General features: G+C 40.9%; 1 protein-coding gene across 1 annotated transcript in view; it reads left to right on the forward strand.

Annotated features, from left to right (window-relative positions):
* Positions 1–17,761, forward strand: part of ARL5B (ARF like GTPase 5B) — a 44,217-nt gene that overhangs the window by 20,175 nt on the left and 6,281 nt on the right. Inside the window, exons 3-5 of the mRNA XM_089693731.1 lie at positions 1,374–1,521; positions 6,240–6,323; positions 14,821–14,972. Of these exons, the coding sequence (XP_089549857.1) occupies positions 1,374–1,521; positions 6,240–6,323; positions 14,821–14,972 (384 nt within the window). The remainder of the gene's footprint in view (positions 1–1,373; positions 1,522–6,239; positions 6,324–14,820; positions 14,973–17,761) is intronic.

Raw genomic sequence — 17,761 nt, forward strand, 5'->3', positions numbered from 1 at the left:
AGAAATGGAAAGCATTTGATCACTCGATTTGTGTGATCAAATGCTTTTAAGGGCAGAGAAGGGATCTGGGGTCTGACCCCAGATCTCTCCATAAGGAGTACCTGTCATTGCCTATTGCTGTCACAAGGAATGTTAAAAAAAAAAAATATATATATATATAACGTTTGGGGGTTCTAGGAAATTGTCTGTAAAAATTAAAAAAAAGAAAAGTTTAAGTCACCATAAAGCCTGTTTCATTTTTAAAAGCCCCAGACATTCCTAAAAGTACCTCTGCCTAATAAACATCAACCCTTCGTAGTTTCCTTTCTGGGGGGAGGGGGGAATTTAAATCAGGACAAGTAGATTGGACAAGGTTGGTGTTTTTTTTTTTTTTTTTTTGTGTAAATTTTCACACCCCTGTGTTTTGTTTTGGGCCTTATTCACATGGGCTTCTTAAAGTGGTATTAAATCACTAGATGAGCCACACGGTGAAATGAAGGAAAAACTAAGGCAGCCAACACAACTAAAAATTGGTAAGGTGCAATTTAATACACATACAATTTGACATCTGTGTGGGTGCCCCCGCATTTGGGGACCTGCATGGGTATGCACAGGAAACCACACCCAAGCTGATGTCAAATTGGGAATAACAGCTGTGTCCGCCGCCACTGCCTCCCAATTGAAATGAATGGCGCTGCCTATGTGGGAATGCATAGGTATTTTGTGCATCTATGTAGGCAGTCCCATTCATATCAAGTGGCACACTGCCGCTACTCCCAGTTTGACATCCGTGTGGGTGAGGGTCCCTGTGCCTCCCCATGTGGTCAAACATGGCCCTCGCATAGGTGTTTACATTTAAGTGCTCTTACGAGGTCTTAGGGCTGGTTCACATGAGAACGTGGTATGGAAAACCCTGTGTTCTGTGCACATTTTTCACACCACATTCAAAACTCACTCCATTTGCGATCTGTAGTGGGTGTCAATGTTATGTTAATGACACTCCAAATGCAGGTTTTAAACTCAATGCATTTATCGGCACCAAATTGCAAAATACAAAAGTATTATGCAATTCAGTTAGAGTGCTTTTCCAAAAGTACTGCATGCGCTACTTTTGGTGTTGTGTGATTTCAGCACATTCAAAATGAATGGGCTGGAATCTCACTGCATTTTAATTGCACAGGAACGGCACAGTGTTCCTGTGCAATTCACTTGCAGTTCCTAGTGTGTGAACCGGCCCTCAGATAAATTGAGAGAAAACGGTTAATCATTCATATTTAGATCGCAACATTTCTCTGTTTAAAAACAGTATAATCATTTTTATTCTTTTCTTCTTGGTTCTTCACCTTTTGCAGGTTCTCGGAATGGTTTCCTCTAAATTTCTGTTTTCATTGCAGCTTAATGAATGAAGTGGTTCATACATCTCCAACTATAGGAAGTAATGTAGAAGAAATCGTTGTAAAGAATACCCACTTCTTGATGTGGGACATTGGAGGCCAAGAATCCCTGCGATCCTCCTGGAACACCTACTATTCCAACACAGAGGTAATACCACCTCTCAGTATGTGTAAATATTTTAAAAAATGTTCTATGTACATCAGGGCAGATAAATATACTTGTGTTGTTTTTTTTTTTACAAAAAAGTTCAGTATAGTTGCATGTCATAGTACATTAAATGATACACCGGTCACAGCCGAAATATACAGAGTAAGCATTTTTTGGACAAGTAACAGATAGTAGGTACATTAAACTAGGAATGAAAGTATAATAAAATCAGTCTCCCCATGCAAGGGTTCATGTAAATGGAGAAATACTGTTAGGCAGAACTGGACAGTTAGACCCAAATTTCCTGACTCGGTTAAGTCACACAAGTGTTTGGCATGTTGAGCCACCTATCCCAGATTTTATTGTACCTAATGGGACAGCCCCTGTGTAAATCAATTTCTAATAAGGGGGTGTCGAGTTGACTTCTGTCAATCAAGCTTGAAGCGCAGGAGGCAAAGCCTGCATCCAATGGCACGCCACTAGTTTCCGAGCATTAAAGAGTGTTTCATGCAAGAAGGTCATAAAAAAACATATCCTTCTAGGTCCAGAAGGAGGCCCAGCAGACATGATTTAGGATCTAGTTGAAGGGGAGAGCCCATATAGTCCTGCAAGAACTTGATAATTTATTCCCAATATGTCTAAGTAACTGTACAGGACCATATTAGATGGGAAAAATGTACCTGTATCCCCTGAGCAGCTGGGGCACAGAGGGCTCTGCTACAGGCGAAATCTAGAAACTTAAGTGCAGTTAGGTAAGCTCGGTGTGCTATATAAAGCAGAGTAAGTTTATCTGGTAGTCTTGGTGAAACTAGTTTAGCGCCTTCCAGTAACTCATCCCTGCGTTCCCTAGCAGGGAAAAGGACGGAAAAGAGTGGGCCTGAGCAGGAAATTGGACCTGCAGAGCATGCCGTAGCTGCAAATATCTAAAGAACATATGGTTTGGAAGTTCAAATTCCTCTCAAGCTTTTGAATGCCTTTGGCCCAGAGGTCGTAAGTACCTGGTATAGATATATGACCCCTTTAGAGGTCCATAACTCAGGGTTGGGGATAGAGATGAGTTCAGTTAACTGGAGGTTATGCCAAATGAGACCGTGTGATTGGTAGGGAAGGGCATTCACTCCCCTGAGAGCCAGCCCCAAGATGCATCTGTGATGATGTAGCAGAGATTGGAGTGCCGCAGGGGCACCTACCTGCCCACTTCCGCTTAAAGCCACTTGTCCGGTTTGAGAATGCTATACAACCCAGTTGCCTGTAAACGAAGGCCTGGTAACGAGCAGCTTCAGACGTTTCTAGGTGGTAAAAATGGGATCATTGTGCTGCCAAATAGTAGGAATGAAAATTGGGGAGGGCCACACCACCCATAGTGGTATGATTTTTAATTGTGAGCCAAGGGAGGTTGTGCCTACTAGAACCCCAGATAAATGAATTAAAAGAATACCTTCAAGTGTTTTTAAAGATTTTCAAGGGTAATAATACAGAGGAATGCCAAAACATACAGAAATTTGGGCAGCAGGATCCTTTTTATAACCAGGTTAATTCTCCCCATAGCCCCCAGTAGAAGTCTTGCCCTGGATTGCGTGTGGGCCTTTAGGGTAGTAAATAACGGCTCAATGTTATGAGTATGATAGCCCCGTAAGTCCCTTTTCTTGCAGAAATATACTCCAAACTCTTCTGACCTGGAGAGGAGCTTGTAAAGAGGGGAGCCAGTATGCTCTGAGTATCATATCATCAGTTAAATATACTTTAATATATATGCGATCTATGCTATCTGCTTTGCAGGGCTACATAATTTGTTTTAAATTCCACAGTTCTAGTCTGATTTATTAAAGACCATGTAATCCATATGACTTTTTCTTCATATTTAGTGCTATTAAGTCTTTGTAGTAGATAATCTAGCCTGCCTTAACTTGATATTAAAATCTGTATACTACAGTCGTAGAAACATAGAGAATGATCCAAGCTCAAATTATGTTTTTTTTTTTTTTTTTAACTGGTGGACATGGAGTGTGTAACGTACACACACATCTTCTATAGGATCAGTTCACCTTTTAGTAACAAGTTACAAAAGCATTAGCCCTGCAGAATCAGCAGGTTAGGATCCTCTCCCCGTACCCACTTTCACAATTTTAAAGACAGCATGGCTGTGCAGGGCCCTGCCCACATAGCCACGTCATTCATTGAGTTCTGTGAATGAATGAACGAACTATGAGTCCTGTCTACCACCGTGGCTTGTAGTTGTTGATGAACTGTGATGGCACTGGAGAGCGCCTTCATAGTTCATTAATTCTTCCTGCTCTTCAGTAACTGTCTGGTGGTATGGGCAGACTGCTGTACTGAGAGTCTGCAGGAGCCTGACATTGCACCCAAGATCTGTGCAATGTTCTGCAGGTTCCTAAAGACAGTGCACTTTTTTTCTTTGCAAAAAAGTGTATTTATTGCTATTACAAAAGTGAACTTGGCCTTTAAGTGGTCGTTCTGTTTTCATGGATGGCCCACTTCAGAAGGAGATGTGCATCCAGAGGGGGAACTTCGGCTGCCATAGCTGAAAAATGGGTAGGTAAAAAGGCACTGGGGCATAAACCTAATGGATAGGCTCACTGAAGCTTGCAGCTTCATGGAGGTGTAAAGAGGGTAGTCACAGGAAAACCGTTTAGTGGCAGCTTATCTGAGGGATGGGGGAAGTAGGTTTTTGACAATGGACCAGCCTTAAAGGGGACCCTTCCTGTTGTTAATCCGTCTACTTTTACCCAACACATGCTTCTGATTTCAGAATCAAAGTTTCTTTTTTTTTTTTTTCAACAAATATGTCAACCTGACTTCTCACACAGCTGTAATATATGCTTAAAATAGGAAAAGCTTTGGTTACTCTTAAATGTCTTGTACACAGTTGGCTTGTTGTACTTGGAAAATTGCCAGCACACAATTACTGGAAAATATCCAGCCCAGAAAACTCAGAATGAAAATTGTCACAATAAGTGCTGGAATTGTTTATATTTCCATGACTGCCAATATGGCTCCACCTAACACTAAATCAGACAAATTGTTTTACTCACTTTCACAATTTCACCAAGGTACTTTAATGTAAGGACATTTTATCTTAAGCCTCTGATATTTTTAATTTTTTTAGTAAATCATTGAACAACAGATTGCAGACCTGTGCAGGAGCTCTGAATAACTTGCTCTTCTTTTTTTTTTTTTGTTTGTTTGTTTTTTTTTTCCTCTTATTTGTAAGTGTCCTCAAAGGGCACATTCCTATACCCGTGGATTCTTCTTCATTGCTTTGTTACTACTGACCTCATTGTATTTAGTGTACTGCTAGATTCCTACAGTATATTTAATGCACACTTTGAACATGAGTGGACTTGCTGTTACATGGCCAAAATCTGAGTGGATACTTTCAGCACAGCCACTTACTTAGACTTTAGGATTAGAAATATTCCTACCATTGGCAGGACAGACACTAAATTCCATTCAAAATGGTGTGCTATATTGAACAAGTACAGCTTTGATTTTACGCTGCTTAGTATTTTTTTCTTGGTAAACCACTCCTCTCTAATCCACAAGGACCTTGTCAGTGAGGAATTTGTACATTCCCTGGTACTTAAAACTGTCTCAGACTCTGATTTGGATCTGAAAATATTAGGATCACATGGCCAGGTACCGACAGATGATTGTTTCCTTCATGGAGGAAAAACCTGCTATAGTGAATGAAGATTACAGCAACAACTATGTCTATGGGTGCATGTGTGGCTTAACCCTGATTCTCCATACTGCCCTCACTGATGCAGAATAGCCACAATATCTCCACAGTTGATGCCAGTTACATCAATTCCTCTTCAGATTCTAATAGCAGCAACCTCTACTGCAGACATTGCGTTCCAGCCTTTTTTTTTTTCTATGTTCTTATGCCACAAGGTCCCACACGGCTTCCCTAGGCCTAGACCACCAACTGGCACAGCTTGAGGAATTATGCCACATGAAGTGGGAGAGGTCACTTGAAGACTTCGGTTGCAGTGAAATTATTTAATTTAAGCCAAAACACTTTGGCATCTGCTGAAATTGGCCTCAGCAAGGGTTATCCTATGTACCCACTAACAGTGTACTTGTATAGATTTGAAAGAACTTGCTTTCTGGGGGAGCTCTTGGCACAAATTGCCTTTTCTGCTCCCTAATTTTTTTGTAGTCTCTAAGTTCATTTGAGGCTTCTGAGGTCAGGTATCCTGATATGGGATATCTTACTCCTAGGGCAAACTTTTCCAGACTTGATAGGATTGTCAGTAGGCATTTATCCTTGGACTCCACTTCTGTTTATCTAGTTGACAAAAGGGACACAGGCCTGCTATGTGTGCTGTGCTGATTTTGCTGCCTCGTGGCATTGAGTATTCTGGAAAAAGGGGTTTGTGGTAATAGGCACACCCTCTCCTGCTATTCTCCCCAGAGGGTGTTCGCCTATGCAAATATCAGCATTAAAAATTATTTGTTTCCTTTGCAAATTCAGGTGTTCTAGTGCTGAACTGTGGAGGTGATTGGTACAGTAGTTGATCTAACAGCACAAACTGATTACTTACAATTTAATGTTGCTTAGTGTATTTATTAGCTTGGAGGCTTGAACTTTATTCCTTTATGAAAGTAGTTTACTAAATGAATTATTTGATCATGTGTAGCTAACCATTTCTAGTTTAAAAAAACAAACAAAACAAACTGTTTTGTCTCCACAGTTTATTATCCTGGTTGTGGACAGCACAGACAGAGAGCGACTTTCTATCACTAAAGAAGAACTCTACAGAATGCTAGCTCACGAGGTTTGTTACAAACTGAGAAAAAAAGCCCGCTTCTGCTTATTACAAGCTTGTGATGCACAGCATAGGTTTTAAGCCCGCATCATAGCCTTTCAAGTCAGATTTTATCTCTTGTTTTCTCTAGTGTTTGAGATCTTAGAACATGCTGAATTATGCTAATGCTTTAATAAAAGGTATAATTTCTTAAAATGTAGGATTGATTTCAAAACCTGTGGTCCTTTCCCATGCTGTCAGTATGTGCTGATGTTAAACTTTCATTGCTGGACTGCTGAGCTAAAAAAAAAGTTTGTTAAAGCAAATGATATCTGCCAACTAGATATTGTTGGCAGTGTCAAAATCTGCATTGTAGAAGACTTTACCATCTTTAAAGCAGCAAGGACACTCATTTGTTATCTTGTACTTACAGGAAAGCCTATGATAAGGATTATATGTACATACTGTAAATATCTCCTAAACATGCACCGTTTAGGAGATATGTACTTGTGTAGCAGCCAGTGATGTTAGTGCATGCGCACTGCGCTCTCAATAGACAACATGCTGTCCATTGAGAGAGCTGTGTTGCTGGAGTGACGTCATCACGGCTCGGCCCTTCAAACGTCTGGAGCCCACGGACCCAGAAGAGGACCGGGTGAAGATGGAAGCCCTGTCAGTGGTGACAGCATGCCACGGGAGGTCTTTGTTTTAAAGAAGAATTCCAGGGAAATGTTTTCTTCCATGCAATGGGGCTGTACCCACTGTGCACTGCATGGGTTAACTGCTTGTTTTTTGTCTAGGGTTAAGGAAACTGGTGATATACTTGACTAATATACCGATCCTCCCAGTGCAAGCTCCTGCCCCCCCACGGTCTTGTGCATGGGACTGTTCCTGACGTCATCATGCCAATAGACCGGATGTGAGGAAGGCAGGAACAATCCATTACCAGAAATGGGGGAGCGCTGTTTTCTAAAGGATCCAGTAAGTAAAGCCTCTCTGTGCATGCCCCCGGACAATACGAGCAGTTAACCCATGCAGTGAAAAATGTCCGAGTTCTGCTTTAAGGTAAGTCTTTTTTTATAATGTGCTTGTATGCATTCATGAATATTAGAACATTATGACATTGCCTTGCAGGGGGAAAGCTTTTTTTTTTTGACACGTTACTTCCACTTTAAAGTGCATGTTTCTTAAAAAATCTTACTTGGAAGTTTTTTTTGTGGGTTAGGTATTTTAGAACACTTCAGTGTTATGCTGTGTTTTTTTGTTTTTTTTTTTCCTTTTTTTTTTTTTTTCTTGAGTAAGATTTGGGAGACGTGCAGTGATGATATAGCCGTATTGCTGCTTCAGTCGCCATACTATTTGCTGTGCTGCTGGATAAACGACGCACACATAGAAATTTAACATGGTTGCCTTTTATGTTTTAATAATGTAAGTTTGGCATTGGTGCTGCGCTAAGGCCAGAAAGAGTTTTCTGTCCGGATGTAACTCCGCATTTAATGAATGATGTTTTAAAACTGTCTGTGTAATCTCAGATTGTGTGTGCTCAGGCTGTTTTGTACATGCCTTGTCTTTTCTCTGCAAATCCAATACACAGAGCAGGTAAGTATATGTATTTTTAAAAATTGCCTTAAAGGGCTCGTTCACCCCATGCACAGAGACGTCAGTTTTTCTGAACGCGTTCTGCAAGGGCTTAACAAAATTAGTTGTGTTCACACCACAACACTAGTATCACATGCAGATTTCTTCTGTGTAGGAATCTGCAATATGTATATATCTCATTGAAGCGTGCATGAAAACTTATGTAATTTGATGTCTCTGCAAGTGAAATCTGCACATCAGTTTAAATGCACATGTGGTGTGAACGAGCCCTAATGTCACTTTAAGCTAACTGCCAACTTCTCTGAAAAACAAACCTTTTCAAAATGAGTCTGTCAGTAGAGAGGTACAGTGACAGTTGTTGGCCTCAATTTTAAAATGCTAGTTACCTGGCTGTCAAACAGAGCTGCTGATTTCAAAACTTTGAGTTCCTTAGCCAAGAACCAAAATGCAGACATGCGTTTCTTAATCGGTATTAGTTGCAAGTCAGCAACTCAAAGTATTAAAGCCAGAGGATCAGCAGCTACCAGTCAACTGGCTTTTTCAGATTAAAAGCTTAAATCTAATTTCCATGATCTGTATTCTACAGCCCTTCTTGAGATTTAAGGATATTATTTATAATAGGTGTATTAATATCAGTGCAATGACACGTTCACTTGCCTGTCACTTTGAAACTTGCTGTGAGTTTTACAGTGCAATGTCTATTTGTGGGTATAGTTGATCCACCACTATATAGAGTTATGGGCCCCCTTGTTCAGAGCTAGTCAATGAGGAAGGCAAGCTCTTTTGAGGATAATTAGCACATTTGTTTGTGATTGTGTTTTAATTTTGTATATAAATATACTTTTGTGAGCCACCCTTGTCTCAGTGATTAATCCCTTTTGTGGGGTGAAATGCATTGAAGTGGCGGGTAGAGAGGCAAGACTACATGTTGTGAATCCCCTATTATATTAAAGTTGGTCTTACATTGGTGTTGCATAACTGTGAAAACCCATTTTATTTCTTCACAAGCATATGCAGCTCAAGTTTTGTCCAATTCCTACTTAATTGGCCATGGGTGTCCCTATTGGCATCATCCAGATTAAAAAACCTAACCTGAGCTTGATGAAGAATTGTCATCCGAACGGTGGTTGCATGCAGTCAGATGAAGTCTCTGCTCAGGTTTTCATGAAGCTGCTGGCGGTGCTGTGTGGTATGTGCTACAAAACCTTGAGATAATTCAGGGAGTTGGTCACAAGCAAAAGTATGCTATTTAAGGTTTGAAACGCCTGAGTTCAAGTTCTGAAGTAGTGAAGCTGACCTACTATTTCAATACATGTCAGCCTTGCCCTGGAACTAGTATGCAGCTTCTGGCAGAAACGAAAAAACTACAACTTTATGGGCTAGATTAAAGAAACGAGAACATTCAGTCCTGGTGACGTCCTGGGGTCTCCAGCTTGCGTCATGTAGTACAAAAGGCAGAGAAAGGGAGACGAGTTGAGAGCTTTACATTGTCATATGGTTATGAAATGCCTTGTAGGCAATTAGTAATCGCAGAAGCTCTTGGTAGAGTCAGGTTACTTATATTACACAGGTTTAGAAATCTACACAATTTGTGTGTAATGGCAAGCTTGTTTCATGTAATCTCTAGAATTTTTTTTTTTTTTTCCTCCTAGATTTTCTTCCTTTGTGTGGGTCTAATATGTCCATCCTAAGTAGGGTAGGAAAATGTTCATAACAAGTGACAACCATACTGAAGAATGTAAAAGTCGTTAAAAAGATAAACCCAGACAAGTACATTGGAAAATTTGGTACACAGTAAAGCTTGACTAGACAATTATTGAAATTCAGCCGGTTCAACAGACTGGCCAAATTTCGATCAGTGTGGCTGTCCTTCCAATTTGAAGAGACCTGGAAATTTTTCCTCGATCAGTAACTGCTAATCAGTGCATTCTGACAGGCACATGCTGCTGTTGGAATCCAGTGTCCCAGCAAGGGAGATTCCTCCATCTACCTAATTTTTGTGGATAGAAGAATCCTCTTTTTCATTTTTTTTTTTTTTTTTTTTAGGCAGCTGGCTAAACGGATAAAAAATGTGTGGCCAGTTTTACATTTCAGCCATTACACTTTGTATGGAAGGAGCAATGGGTGTCACCCCGGCTGGACTTCAGACAGGTCTGACTCAAACCTGTCCTTCCAACCCCATGTCCAATCGTTGGCAAACTCATGCAGACTCCACCTCCACAACATCTCCAAAATACATACGTTCCTAACCCCAGACACTACTAAGCAACTCGTTCACCTTATTATCTCACGTCTGGACTACTGCAACTCCCTTCTCACTGGCCTACCCCAACACAGGCTATCCCCGCTTCAGTCTATCCTGAACTCAGTGGCTAGACTCATCCACCTGACCAACTGCTCCGCTTCTGCCACCCCCCTCTGTCATTCCCTCCACTGGCTTCTGATTGCCCAATGCATTAAATTCAAAATACTAACACTGACATACAAAGCCATTCATAACACTGCCCCAAACTACCTCACTGACCTGATACCCAAATACCACCCAACCCGTACTCTTCGCTCCTCACAAGACCTCCTACTTTCTAGCTCCCTGGTCTCCTCCTCCCATGCCCAACTGCAGGACTTCCCCCATCCTCTGGAACTCACTACCCCAATCCATCAGACTGTCACCTACCCTCCTCACCTTTAGGCGCACCCTGGAAACCCATCTCTTCAGGGAAGCCTACCCCACCCTCACCTAACAGCCGATCTCCTCCTACCACTCCATCCCCCTCAGCCACTTCCTCCTGTACCACTATTCCCTCCCTCCTAGATTGTAAGCTCGAAAGAGCAGGGCCCTCAATCCCCTCGTGTATTGTTTTGTTACTGTATTGTCTCATGTTCTGTCCCCCACTATAATGTACAGCACTGAGCAAACCCTTTGGCGCTATATAAATACTGTATAATAATAATAATAATTTGTTATTTTCCATTACTAGGGGATGGGATGATTTAGTGGTTTACAGAAGTAAGATGAACCTCAGTCCTTGTCGCATGAAGTGACAAGGACACTGTCACATAGATGAGTGCCTTTTCTGTTAGGACTCATGCACACAGGCATACAATGATACATTCAGATCTGTACTGTATACAGTTTTATTTTTTTATTTTTGTTTCATGGATCTGAATGCGGCAGTATTGTACAGTTTGCGCAACCATCCCACAACTGCATTTTGGCCTACAGCATTTTGCTGCATAAACCAGAACAAGAAACCTCTGCACCCACAGTCCGATTTCACACACTATGAACGTTATATGTTGGTGCATGTTTACATGTAAGTGCTGAGCAAACTGTTGGTGCTATATAAATCCTGTATAATAATAATAATAAAGACATGGCCATGGGTGCCACTACCTAGTGATCCTGTGTAAAATAATAATTGTGTCCTTGTGCATGAGCCCTGATTGTTGAAATGTTATTAGCCTGGAAAACTGTTCTTCACCTGGAAAATGAAATTGACTGCAGCCAAAACAATGAACAAAAGCAAAAATGACACCTATGATGCAGCTTGTCACTGGGATAGAGCTATTTTTATCTGGTGACACTTATTTCCTGTTAATCTGATACAGTATTCACCCCCCACCCCTTACTGCTGTAAGCAACGAGGATTTTGTCATTTCCGGTTTCAGTGCTGTTATCCATGGCTGTACAACACGATCTGTGTTTCATCAGATGCCTTGAAAGGCTGGGGAGATATCAGGGAGGTACCATCACTACTGAAAGCTATCACAAGGGTCTTGTTCACCCCTTATGGCAATAAACTTTAATGTGCTTTTGTTTTTGTTTTTTTTTTACACTTTTTTCATTTAAATAAAAAAAATACTGAAAAAAAAAAAATTAACCCCCCTCATGCTCATACATAAATCCACGTAGGTCAGGTATGCAAATGGTGATTACGTCACACATGTGAATTATAGCTGTAAATGTCGGAATGAGAGCAATAATTTTAGCACCTTAGCTCACGTTCAGCTCTAAACTAACCTGTAAAGGCTTTTAAAGCATCGCCTATGGACAATTTTAGGCACCATAGTTTGTCGCCATTTGACATGCATGCACAATTTTTAGATCTTGGCATGTCTAGCATCTATTTATTTCATGCAACATTATATTTTATCACAAATTGTGTATTGTTTGTAAGCACTAACACTTTATTTTTTCCTGAAACTTTACAATTGATAAAATAATAAAATGGTATGCAGCGCTAAATAGTAAAGCAAACATCCATATAACAAGAGTGACAGTAAATGGATAAGACGGTGTAAACCATCAATCAAACATAAATAGTTCCATAAAAGGTAAAGGTGAAAGATCGACAGTGCCACAGTGGAAATAAATATATTACAAATCCAGTCAGGCTTGTGGAAGAATCCGGTAAATTAATGCGCTTACCACAAAGCCATACAAACTGAGCATTGTATAATGGTGGACATCAGGGCCTGGTCAGCAAACAGGACTGTATCCAGTCACCATGTAAGACCCCCAGGAATGGTGAGAAACACTCTCCAGGGTCATCTCAGGTTTCGCCGGCAGGTCCAATGAAGTCCTCTCCCAATAATACTCCTCCAGATGGCTCCACCTTGATGGGGCTCGCAAATAACGAGCCAAGCGTAAAATGGCAATAATGGTGAAGTAGGTCTTTATTGGGTAAACAGCAAAATGGTATATTAGGGAACTCACAAATAGAAGGCAATGCCCAGGTCAAACAGAGAAGTTCCCTGGTGGTTAGTGGCTCCCTGGTGGTTTAATGGCGTCTGACGGATTCTTCCACAAGCCTGACTGGATTTGTAATATATTTATTTCCACTGTGGCACTGTTGATCTTTCATCTTTACCTTTTATGGAACTATTTATGTTTGATGCTTTACACCGTCTTATCCATTTACTGTCACTCTGGTTATATGGATGTTTGCTTTACTATTTAGCGCTGCTTACCATTTTATTATTTTTTCTTTTGGTGTTGAGGATTGCCTTGTGTGCTAGCTGCTATTTTGAGATTGCGCTCACTCACCCTATATTTTTTTTTACATTTGATAAACCGTTGCACAAATATCATGTGACATAAAAATTGCAACAGCCAGTCCCTTACGGCACCCCTCACCAATAACCTTGACACAGACAATAAGGTTTGGGAGCTTTGGCATTCTACTGAGGACCTGTGATCGATTTCTATGGAGGTTTTCTGGTCCCTCCTAGCTGGAAGGAGCGAGTAGCTTCCGGAGAGTGGAGAGTCCTAGATCTCTCTCTTACTACCTTTCTTTTTCTTCTTCTCTGTTCTTCATTGTTAATAAGACATTGCTTCTAGTACTCTGCCTTTGGTGTAGACAGTCATATTGTTTGTTAATGACTGCTTGTAGAGAGGAGTTATTTGGTTAATTGTAACATTTTTGGTCCAGGGTTGCATCCTTTACATTGAAGTTTCTCCATACACTGCTGATATGACTACTGACCGTTAGACACTGTAATACTGTTTGTCCGCCTGTGTGCAGCTATTTACAGAGATTTTGATGTATTTTGTACAAGATGCTTCTTATGAAATTTAATAAGAATTATTTATTAAAACAAAATTTCAACAGCCACCATTTTATTCTCCAGGGCCGCTGCTTTCAGAAAATTATGTTTGGGGGTTCTAGGTAATTTTTGCAGGTTTTTAACATGTATGCAGGTTTTACTTGCAAAAATAAATTTCCTTGGTAGGCAAGTGGTTAAAGGCCAACTGTACCTTTTTAGAAAAAGATGTTTGAAACCCAGAGTGCTGCAAATCCTATTATAAACGTTTATTTGAGTAAGAAATCTACAGCAGTTTCAGTCCTGTGACCAAGCCCTGGTGTGTAAACTGCTTTGTGAAAGCAATGGCCTCTGCAGATTCCATACCCCCTGCCCACTCAACTAGGGAGCCTGAAGCTTTGCCATTTGGAGAGCTCCAGCTGTTAGTGTGGAATAAAGGACATGGGGGGAGGGGAAGCGTTTGCCCCTTAGCACAGAAATCTAGCTACAACTTATTTCCTAGTCACAGGACCAAGATCAAAACAAACCTTAATGCCCAAGCCCAATTTTGCAGCTTTGGCATTCATTAGTAGAACTATACATATCACAATTACTACTTGGTGGATTATTTCTTGTTTTTAAAGACAAATTGGGCTTTCGTTTGGTGATGAATGGTAATGTTTTTCCTTCTTCTCCCCCCCCCCCCCCCAAACTTTAGCCTTATATTTTTTATATCATCACCAGTACCCACCACCTAAAGGCCTGCAAAAAAAAATTATCTTGCTATTGACAATTGCGACAATACCGTTTATTTGATTTGTTCTTTTGTACCTGTAGTAGGACCCAGAAACAATTGGTGCATATTTTTGTTTTTTCATAAAATGTTTTCTTCAATAGATGCAATGTATAATTTCCCTTTTCAGGGTCCCAATCATTAGGCAACCTGGGGCTAGCAACGACAGGCTGGGATTATGCAATCAAGCGCCCTTACAGCACATATATATGTGGCTCTCAGGATTAATTTCCACTTCCTGGATGCACATTTGAGTGTTACACAGTCGTAAAGATATTAAACTGATTCATATTATACATTTATAACAGGAAGCCTTTCTTCTGATTTGCAAGTACTCTGGGTTTTACTTTTTACCACTTGAACCTTTCAAAAACCGTTCTGATAATACATTATGGTATCTAGGTCCACAAAGGCATATCTGTATTTGTCATAGTTCAGTCTTTCTTTATTGTGATGGTTGGGTGTATGCTTGTCTTGGAACAAAGATGTCTTCATTCATCTAGTATGATTTTCTATATAACATTTAGCATTGTATATCGTTTTAGCACAGTCCTTTTCGTGGAAATTTTTTTTTTTTTTTCCATTGATTTTGTGGTTCATTTTATTTTTTAGGATTTACGGAAGGCTGCAGTTCTCATCTTTGCAAACAAGCAGGATATGAAGGGGTGCATGTCGGCAGCAGACATTTCTAAATACCTCACCCTTAGCTCCATAAAAGATCATCCATGGCATATTCAGTCCTGCTGCGCCCTCACAGGAGAAGGGTATGTACATTGTAGTGCTCTCTGCATATTAACAGGACTTTGTTTATATCATAAGAATTATGGTGCTTTGCTGATGCACCTACCTGCACCAGCCCGCTGTGGATTCTGGCTCATCAAATGGTCTGTCCTTCACTGCAAGCTTAATTCCACAAGAAATAGGAGCTGCTTTCCCCAATAAAAGGCTTTAAGATTTAGGCCTTTGCACACTGAGCTTTTTCAGGTGCTCCTAGGGACGTTTAGCGTGCGTGTGTTTTGGTTTTTTAATTCCCTGCCTCTTAACACCCCTGCATGTTAGCCAATGTGTCCATGTACATATAGGCTTTTAGAGGCAGAAAAAAAAAAAACACACTGCTAGTGCACCCAAGAGCAGCAGAGTTTTGGCAGAAAAAAACGCATTATGATGCTTGTAAATTCGTGTTCACACTTGGCACGTTTAATCGCAATTAGTTTCAGTGGCCAGAATAAATATTCTGGCCAAAAAAAATGAATGCATTGAGGTGCTTAATGCCTTAAAACACGCCTAAATGTATTACACACTTTAACCGCCTCCCTCCCGCCATATAAGGAAATGGGGGGTGGTGGCTCTCTTGTTCTGGGAGGATGTCATACGTCGTCCTACCACTCTAATTGCACATGCGTGCCCCCAGGGGCGCTGTGCGGTGACGCTGGAACACAGCTGATCACCGATCACACTAAAGAGCTGATGACGTTGGCTCTGTCATGTGATCAGCTTTGTCCAATCACAGCTGATCTCATGTAAACAAGGAAATGCTGGTTATCGGCAGTCCTCTCCTCATGCTGACAGCATGTAAGGAGAGCTGGTAATTGGTATTCCTCAGAGGGGACATCTACACTGATCATCAGGGCACTGATGATCAATGTAGCCTCATCATTGCCACCTGTCAGTGCCCATCAATGCCACATACAAGTGCACCTCAAAGCCACGTATCAGTGCCTACCAGTGCACAGCAATGACACATATCAGAGCTGCCTTTCAGTGCCGCCTATCAGTGCCAGTCAGTGATACCTGTCAGTGCCCATCACTGCAGCCTCATTAGCGTACATCAGTGAAGGATAAAACTTTTTATTTCAAAATATTCATTTTTTTTTTTTTTTTTTTTAGCTTAGCAAAAATAAAAAAACCCAGAGGTGATTAATTACCACCAAAAGAAAGCTCTCTGTCAAAAAAAAGATAAAAACTTTGTTTGGGTGCAGCGTTGCATGACCACACAATTGTCATTCAAAGTGCGACAGCTCTGAAAGCTGAAAATTGGGCTGGGCAGGAAGGGGGTAAAATTGCCTGGTAGGCAAGTGTTTAAAAGGCGTCAGGTGGTTTTTTTATCCAAAACACTGCTGCCAGGGGGAAAGGCTTTTAGGGGAGTTTGCAAAACATCCTGTGTGCATGACACCTTACTGGTGCATCGAATGCGTGGCAGACCACCTGTACTCCATTATGGCTTTTTCTTGTGCAATCAAGCTGGAAGCAGAGGAAGAACTTTGTTTAGTTGCATCTAAAATGCCAGACGATATTATTTATACTTTTAAATTAGGCTGAAATGGGTTTACTTTGAATGATGGAGATTTCTCCCCAGTTTCTTCTTCAGTCTGGATTCATAATTTGGAAATCTCCAGGTGAAGTTACTTCTTTTTCTGAACCTGTAAGTAAGAGCCCAACCTCTTCAGACATTTTGAGGTGTAGACCTCAGGGCTGTCATGTTCAGCAAATCTGTACCACCTAGTCTGACCTTTTAAAGTTTTCATACTCATAGGTTGCAGGCATATTTCATGTCACTCATTAAAGTGTTTCTAAAGGCTAATGTTGGTTTACCCTAATGCATTCTCTGCATTAAGGTAAAAAAATAAAAACCTGTGTACATCTCCCGCCAGCCACCCCTTATACGTGAGCTTTTTCCCTCCTCATAGGCTCAGAGACAGCAGCACGAGCCCTTGGCTCCTGCTGCTGTCAATCACAGCCAGAGAGCAGGGGGTGAGGCCAAGCCAAGCTCTGTGTATCAATGGGATTGAGCCAGCATGAGTGCCTCCATAGAAAGCGACTTGTTTTGTGGGCACTTGGCAAGGCACTCTTGGGATTCATGCATCTTTGCCACAATGCAGATCTTTGCTATTACTGCCTGATTCAACTTGGCTACTTCATAACCCCCCTTGCCCATTACACAGAAGCCTATGATATTGATATAAGCTGTTGGGAGGTGACCACAGGAAGCTGCATTACCAATCCAGGAAGTAATTGTTACTTTTACCAGCTTTGATTCGTACTCCCCATTAGACTGGCTGCATGTCTGGGGAAGGCAGTGGTCTAGTGGACTAGCTATTATAGGCCATTTCATCTCCATTTTCAAATTGGTGCATGTTCCAGATTCAATGTTTGGTATGGAACGCCTCGGCTGGAGTGCTCCAAATTGTTTATTAGAGACTCTTCAGAAAATGCCCTGACTATACTTGCATCATGTATTCATACAGCTGAGAGTAAACAGGTCTGCATATTAGCCTGTGGCATCTTCAAATCTGTAAATCCTAAAGGAGGCCTGTCTGCTGGTATACCACAGTGTGACGATTGGCATCTAGATTTTGTGGCTAAGGTTCTGTGTTTATGAATGTAATTTATTACATGGTACAATTTTTTTTTTTTTTTTTTTTTTACTGAAGTGAGAACTCATCAGATTTACTACTGGACTTTTTTTTTTCCACCCTCAGCCCTATGTACATAAAGGCTGTATGTTTTCCTTGCGTTTTGTGTGCATTTCCTCCCTGAAATTAAATACAACTGC

Source organism: Staurois parvus, unplaced genomic scaffold, assembly GCF_062004578.1.
Source record: "Staurois parvus isolate SC_StPar_1 unplaced genomic scaffold, SC_StPar_1.0 ptg000636l, whole genome shotgun sequence".
In the NCBI taxonomy this organism is placed as follows: domain Eukaryota; kingdom Metazoa; phylum Chordata; class Amphibia; order Anura; family Ranidae; genus Staurois; species Staurois parvus.